The sequence below is a fragment of the Pleuronectes platessa genome, chromosome 7, assembly GCF_947347685.1.
Source record: "Pleuronectes platessa chromosome 7, fPlePla1.1, whole genome shotgun sequence".
Lineage (NCBI taxonomy): Eukaryota > Metazoa > Chordata > Actinopteri > Pleuronectiformes > Pleuronectidae > Pleuronectes > Pleuronectes platessa.
The window spans coordinates 17,472,460-17,480,417 of NC_070632.1; the positions used below are offsets into that span (position 1 = coordinate 17,472,460).

Sequence of the window (7,958 nt, forward strand, 5' to 3'; positions counted from 1 at the left end):
ATCATAACAAAATAAGGCAACTGCAGATTTTTCCAGTTGGCTCGAAGAGGTGGCTGTTAACATAAAACAGACTACATTTTGATTCACATCTGGTTTATATCACACGAGATGATGAGAACCATGGTGTTCTGTTGTGTTTCAGGAATGCGAATGTTCCTGAACTTGAAAAAGCAGTGATTGTGAACAGTTTCCTCTACAGCTTTTCTTCCATAGGAACATAATAGACAATATTTCACGACTTCCTTTCCATTCCTATGTCCCCACATTGGCCCTGTCTGTCGTTGTTGTGTCCCCATAGTCTCATTTCAGTGTGAGGGCCTTCCCTCCAAGGGCTGCTAGGCAATAAGGTCAGTGGTCACTGAGGACTGCAGGGTCCGGTGTCTGAGCAAGTGGCATGGTGGTGATGAATGATACTAATCTCACAGCTCTTACACAATCACAAACACTTTACTTTTGGGAAGAATAGGAAGCCTTTGGCTGCCTTAGGTGAGTGAACACAAAATTTATTATAAATATACATATACATATAAACAATTCCTACTTTTCTCTCTCTATTTATATACCTTGTTTACCCTATGCTTTACATGTATCATATATATACACAATGTACTTTATGCAGTGTTTCCCACTGAATTTGATTCTATCTGTGGTGGGTTGTGGTGGTGTTACTCTATGGAGATGTCTGCCTGCCTGTTGAGAAATGCATGCCTGGCATTGGAATACGCGCATCCAAAGCAGAAATTACTTATAATATACAGGGTTCTGCCAGAGATGGTAAAACTGACACGGTTGGATTTCTCCTGTCGTGTCGGTCTGTAGTCAGATTGTTGGGGGGGAGACAGAGCCAGACAAACAGACAGTGGAGCCAAGGGCGCGTAGCTCTAATGAAGGAATGGCGCAAAACACTACGCTATAAATCTTTCATGTTATTATGAGAAGTGTTTTTTTGGGGGGTTCATTAAGAATCAGTGGTGGGACAAGTTAGGAATTAATAACCTAATTAATTGGAAACACTGACAATTTGCTGCTACAGTTACAAAAAGCCATGCAATATCTACAGTACAGTATATGGTACATCTATGAAAGCTACTTTTGTTCTCAATAAATAGTAATAAATTATCCACCTCTTCTTTTTGTACATTCTGTTACATATGTTATTTACATTACTGCTTTGGATTAATGTTTTCCCTTTTTCATCATAACCTGATGTCATTTTAGCTGCTTTTATTGACGGGGTAATGGGTTCCTTCACTCCACATCCACAGAAGACAGACATTTCTGTCGGGCATCTTTGTCCTCAAATGTCACCTTTTTGTTCCTCTTTGGGTCGATCCAGGAGTTGTGGATGATGGCGTTATTGGGTGTAGGATCTGCCTCGATGATGGACACAACTCTTTTCTTCATCTTGCTTTTCAAGACTTTCTGGAACTTCTGCCTCGTGAAGGCATAGAGTAGAGGGTGAAAGATAGTGGTCCCGTAAGCCATGACCAGGAAGCCCAGTCTTAACTTGACCATCAGGTCACTGGGGCCCACACTCAGGATGATTGTGTTGAGTACCGTGATTGGTGTCCAGCACAGGAGGAAAGTGGACACTATCAGGAGGGACATCCTGAAAACTCTTTTTTGGCGTTCTCGCCTTTCTCTGTGGCGTTTAACTGCCCTGCGCAGGGCAATGATTAGAGAGACAGAGGTACGCATGCCCAGTGTGGGCATTCGGCTGCCACTGCTCTGTGATCCATCAGTGGCCTCTTGCTGCGTTGTCATGGCCGTCATGGATGGTTGCTTTTTCCTGCGAGCTTTTTTCTTCTGTGAATTGTGGAAACGTGTGCCAATGCGAATATTGAGTGCTTGCAGGATCTTTGAATAGGTGATGAGCATGACAACAGCAGTAAAGAAGAAAATAGGAATCTGAGCAAGCAAGTGGTAATACAAGCCAAGTTCTGTATAGTACTGGTTAGTGTGAACCACATTCTCCACTATTGTCTGGTTCAGCTCAGCATGGCCCTGGGCGAAGAAGCCCACTTCAATAAAGGGTACAAGGAAACTAACAAAGGACAACACCCAAATGAAAGCCAACAGGGTCAGGGCTCTGCCCATGGTCAGGACCCGGTTAGCTGGCTTAACTGAGATGTCGTAACGATCGAGGGTGATGGCGAGCACATTAGCAGCAGTGGCAACACTTGCGAAGGAGACACAGGCTTCATGGAAGCAGCAGACAAGCGCAGTGTCCCCCTCCAGGGAGAGCAGCACCACCACGATGGTGAGGGGGATGCAGCACACACATACCAACACGTCCAACACATGGAGGTTCATGGTGACGATGTTACTGACAGAGCTAATGAGGTTCGACTTCATACAGTAGAGGGCAAGCACAGTGAGGTTAGAGCTGAGCCCCAGGAGGATTTCCAGCATGAGGAAGCCAGTCAGGGAGACCTGAAAACTAACAGGATAGGGATACGGGATCAGGGTTGCCGGACTCATGGTGCGGCTGATAGGCTCCGTGTTGTCAGTGACTGTGACGTTGCTCATGGTGGCTTCTTGTTCCAGGTTGGGAAGGATATGCATTATCCTGTATGCAGGGAGAAAGAGAGAAAAGTAATTTATGAAGAGCAAAATGAAAGGAAGAAGTCGGTGTCCATGTGCATATCTAGAAAGTCGTAATTAACACATATCTGAGAAATCTTGTCAGCTGTAATGCCGCCAGTTGTCTAATGATAAGACAGCCTTTTGATTTAAAAATGAGAAATGCTGAGTGCAAACACTTTAATAGGGCTGGAACTTTCTTTCTGCCAGATTAGATTATCTCACTGTGCGCATGGCACAAGTAATTAGTAATTACCTCACCTCAATCAGCCTTTACTCCTCTTAACACAACCCTTTGATCAGATGGTTGCACACAAAACAGAGGCACATCATGAAACAGAAACCTCTTGGAACAAATTCAATTCTTTAAGCACGCAGCCGGAGCGGCCTGAAAGTGCGTACACATTGGATGTTTCAATGGAAACGCTGCTTAATTACTTTGCATCTATAACATCATTCATTGCCAAACTGCACTGTGGTTCTGTTGCATTATTTTGGTTGCTCTGTGTTGGGTATGGGTTGAGACACGCTAAATAAATTGTGTTTAGGCCAATACACGTAGTAGGCACTATCCAGTAAAATCATTTTAATTGAAAAAACAAGTCCTGTCTGACAAAAAACGCTGAATGAGTTTGGTGAAAAGCCCGAGGCAAGTTGTGATCCCGGCACATGTTCATCTGGTAGTGGAGTTTAATTCCCTTGTTCTTCCCTTGAGCATTGCATATACAGTTTGAATGGGACATTAGCACAAAAGCTGCATATGTTGCGTGTTCCAAGCAAGTAACTTTGATTGGTTATTGGCTTAATAATGCTAGCTTCAGATGGTGAAGCATTAAAACAAGCGCGTGTCAGTCCTCATGGCTATTGCTTTTAAGTAGCTTAGCATTAGCTTATTATCCATTGATTAACAAGGTTACATGTTTTTAATGTGCTAGCATGAAACACAGAGGATTAGGGCAATGGTGACGAAGCAGATATTTCCTCCATTAAGGTGGAATTTATAATAATTAAATAATTAACTAATAAAATACTCTCCATGGTCCTTGGTAACTAAAATCATAATTTATCTCAGCAGTATTGTCATTGCCAAATGAGAGCAACTGAAGGTGGTTCATAACTGACAAGAATATTCTATCAGAAAATCCTGTTTACCTCATCATCAACAGGCTCATAAACCAAACTTTGAAATAGGCTACAAGATGTTTGTTGAAAAAGGTCTTGAATAATTGATGGAGTAACGAACACACCAAAAATAATGTCAGTGTTTGGGAATGTAATTACTGTTGGATCAGGGGAATAACATCTGATACACATTCACTCTATAACAAATTAAAATAATTAATTAGAATGTGCATTCTGAAAATTATCCAGCCCTCCGTCGAGAAATACATCCAATCTGAATGGCATCCAAGAGGACATGTAGAAAGTAATAGATTTTTTTGTGTGTAATATTTACCCTTCCCTCCAGCACTTTCTGAATAGCAGGGCTGTGCAATCAGGCCATAGAGTCCATGTTGGATCCACAGAACAAGGCCCCCCAAGAGAAGGCTTTTCCTTTTTCACCACTTGGTCCTCCCAGAGAGGCTGACAGCCAGAGAAGCACCTGTCTCACTCCACTGTCTATGAGCTACTTCTTCCTGTCCACAATTACAAGAAAGCTGAGGAATCAGCCACCTGCACCCGGTGGATGTCGGCTAACGTCACCTACAGGCTTTTTCTCTTATCTCTGGTCCGTTTGCTTAAGTGATGGTGGGAGCTCTGAGGGATGAGTGGAACAGGAATAAAATGTCGGAGCCACCTCCTGTTTATAATCTCATGATATTCCCAGACAGGAGAAACAAAGCCAACGAAGAACACAAAGGAACACAGACTCTATCCCCTGCACAGAGATGGAATGTGCTGCTCATAGTACGATCCAAATCCTTGCTTTTTTTTGTTCCCAGTGGGAAGGTAGCCGTCAGATCTGTAAATGTAAAAAAACTGTTGCATCCATTAGCTTGTACTCCAAGAGTTTGTCAGTCAGCCATATCGATCCCCCAGTATAAGGCATCATAACGTCCCGAATCTGTCCAGGAGAGGTCAGTGTGTCCGGGCAGCGTCCAGGCCCCGGTGTCCCCTGGGACCGCTAACAGAACTGACCTTCACTCTCCACCTTTCTCATCACTCTCTGTACGCCTGGCTCCAGCTGCCACTGATTTGAAAATCCAGCACAGGTGTCCAGTTTGCCCTTTGACATGCTGAACCCACAATCACTGGAGAGGGCTCGAGTGGAGCAGATTATTTGGGTGCATACGTATCCAATCACCATGAAGTTTGATCATTGTGACATTTGTGATCGCCAGTATTTATATGCGTCTAGGAGGGAAGTTGATTTTGCAATTCAGGGGAAGGTCATCCCCTTGAGGTGGTAGAAGGGGGTTTGTCAGACAGAGCGCCCACCCGCCGTAGGTAGTTGGTTCTCGATGAAAGACCCCAGACAACAAGGAGATACACACATCATCCTTTTTCTGTCAGTCAGCCCCACATCTTTCTTTCACAGTGACCTGAGGAGAGAGAAAGAAAGGGGTAATGGATGGTAGCGAGATAGAGAGTAGGAGGAGTAGGAGAGCAAATTGTGGGGGATGTGATAATGAAAAGAAACATATCCTCAGCAGAGAGGCGACAAGGAAACTCGTGTTAGCATAGCAACAAGCCTCTGATGTCTTATCATGTTCCTGTGCATCTCCCGATGCACTTTACATCTCTGCTATTTCATTAACATAACAGAAGCCCTAAAACAGGGTTTGTACAAAAGCAACCGTTTTTGTTTTACATCTCATGTTCACGTTTTCAGATGTAATTTCAACTACAGTGTTTTGCTATTCCTGTTTTTTACAGTGTGAATTACTACAGGAAATGCTTGGTGGAGATTATTGCATGTTGTTGGTTCAGGACAGACGTGGTTAGAGCTGTAGCGCTGTGTGATTCCTCGGAGAACTTGTCATAAACACACGGACGCCTCCTCCGATGTCACTTTATGTGATCAATGTATCTCCTCAGCGGAACATGTCGGTCACTGTTCAAGGTTGTTTTCAGCGATGGGTGCCATACTTTACCAAGCCCCAATGTCAAAGACACAGAGGATCATGCGTGTTATAAGGATGCACAGTTTGAAAGTGCTCAACTTCAAATCAGGAGTCATATCAGAAGAGCCTGACAGTTTTGAATATGAGAAGAAAACGGACGTGCTTAGAGAATGCGAATATACAGATGTCCTATTGCACAAATAAATTAACGAAAGCCTCTCAAAATGGGATGTTCACAGCAGCAGGAAGTCAGAATTACAAGTGCAAGAGGGGATTGCATCTTAATCCGTTCGCTCGTTTAAACCATAAATTATAGTCTTACAACAACACAAAAATAAGTACAATTTCTAATCCCTTGCATTAATTTCGCTGTGACATGTTTGGCTTTGGAGTCTTCTCAGTTGTCACATACGCTCCTCTCAGCGGAAAACCAGAGCAAAGTATGAGTGACCCATCAAAACACACTCACCATGCAGAGTAAACACAGATGCTCCGGGACCGGTCCACCCACCACGCTGCCCCCTCTCCTTTCCCCACCTCTGCAACAGTCTAGGTCGACAGATATACAAATTTTCGGACTGGTTTCTGATCCTTTCTGCGGTAATCCAAGAATTAGGATTGAATATTTAGGAATGCACAAGGGTCACACTACTGTCAGCTGCTCTTTCCTTCCTGAGTCTTGGGCAGAGAGAAAAAACAAGTCCACAGAGGTTACTCCTGACAGTGATGTTGGCGGGATTCTTCTTTTTCTTCCCTTGTCTCTGGTTTTCCTCTCATCCATCCATGTGGTCTGTAAATGCTCCTCATCTCGCTGTGCTCTCTCCCTGCCTCAGTTTCTGGATAGGAGCACAAACCATTACACTCCTGGTATCTCTCTATCTTCTGCTCTGCTCTCTTCTCCCTCCCTTCTCCCTCGTTCCCTCCCTCCCTCCCTCTCTCTCTCTCTCTCTCTCTCTCTCTCTCTCTCTCTCTCTCTCTCTCTCTCTCTTACTGCGGAGGTTTGCAGTGCTCCCCCATTCCTGATTGGTCTTCTGTAATAGGCTTAACCCTTTCCTCTCCAGCAAGGGGAGGTATTTCCTTTTGTTCCGACTATCCTCTCTTTCCTGCCACTGACTGTGACATCCCGTTTGGGGCTGTAGTGATTTAGTAAAAAAAAAAAGAAAAATGCTTCTGCCACGCTTTTGCACTGGGACCTTAGGTGCCGCTGCTCGACAACATGCTGCCGAGTCTGATAGGCAGACTGTTAAAGGGAAAACACAAAAAAAAAAAAAAATGCTGGACTGATGTATTAATAAGCCCTGTCACGATATAATGATCAAGTAATGGGTTTGTGGACCGTACGGGGGAATGATGAGGACGGAGAGCCAACAGAGAGAAGCAATATTTTTGGATACTGATTTACGCACATGGGTCTTAATATGCATGTGCAAGTGAGCATGAGAGGCAGGGAGATTGACAGAGACATAAATTCTTGCAGCTTGTGAGTAGGACAGAAAGATTTTGCTGGGAAGAATAAAAGTCACAAAAAGCAGAGATGGAGGAGGGTGGCTCTGATTGATAGTTTCAATTAAGTTGCTCTGTCAGATCAGTAAAAGGTTGAACACCCCCCATTGTTTTGTCAAGGCCCATTTGTCAGGTGCAATTATTGCCAGGGGGCATCTCGGTACCTGACAGCCTTCAGTGAAGAAGATGGGGGGATCTGTTGCTCTGGCCTGGCTACCTGCTAACAATTCACAGAGAACGTGTTGTTATTCTGATGGTGACAGTTTAATAATTGCTCCCAGGCAGGCAGATGTTTCAAGGTGTTGAGTCGCTGCACTTGGATACAGAAACAAAGATTGGAGTCAAAGCTGTAACTTTAAGGAAACTATTTGTGAATTAATCAAGCAGTTGATCAACCGATACTTAGTCTAGAATTTGATAATCCTTCCATCATTCAGATTATTAGTGCAGTATCCGTTCTAAACCTGCCAGTTTGGAATGGGCTTTTTTGCTTGGTCTGTGGAGACGATGGTTGCAGCTTTTCTGTCTGAAACTGTAAAAGTGACCTGCAGTTACTGAGCAGCAGCAAGTGAAGACCGGCTGAAGGACTCAGTCCACAGAACCCTGAAGAGCTGTTAACCTGTTTATTCAAAGTTCAGTAAAGCTCCTCTCAGAACGCAGAACCACGAACTGAAGAATCACTTGTCTATTGTATTGATCAACAACATCGCTTATGGTGATGGGTCCCAGCCGCCGCAGCTACAGAGCGCTGGTCATCTATTTATGCAGCGTTCATTATGATGAATGTATCGCTTGTCAAGGCCGCAC

General features: G+C 44.0%; 1 protein-coding gene across 1 annotated transcript; it reads right to left on the reverse strand.

Annotated features, from left to right (window-relative positions):
• LOC128444574 (G-protein coupled receptor 22) lies at positions 1–6,568 on the reverse strand. Its single transcript, XM_053427127.1, has 3 exons — positions 6,118–6,568; positions 4,040–5,126; positions 1–2,569 (listed from the first exon to the last, which is right to left on the reverse strand). The coding sequence occupies exon 3, from the start codon at positions 2,563–2,565 to the stop codon at positions 1,249–1,251; it is 1,317 nt and encodes a 438-aa protein (XP_053283102.1). The 5' UTR covers positions 2,566–2,569; positions 4,040–5,126; positions 6,118–6,568; the 3' UTR covers positions 1–1,248.
• Positions 6,569–7,958: the final 1,390 nt, after the last annotated feature.

What these genes read in the sequence shown, in the direction of transcription:
- LOC128444574 (XM_053427127.1), bottom strand. Translation starts at nt 2,565, where the DNA reads ATGCATATCCTTCCCAACCTGGAACAAGAAGCCACCATGAGCAACGTC.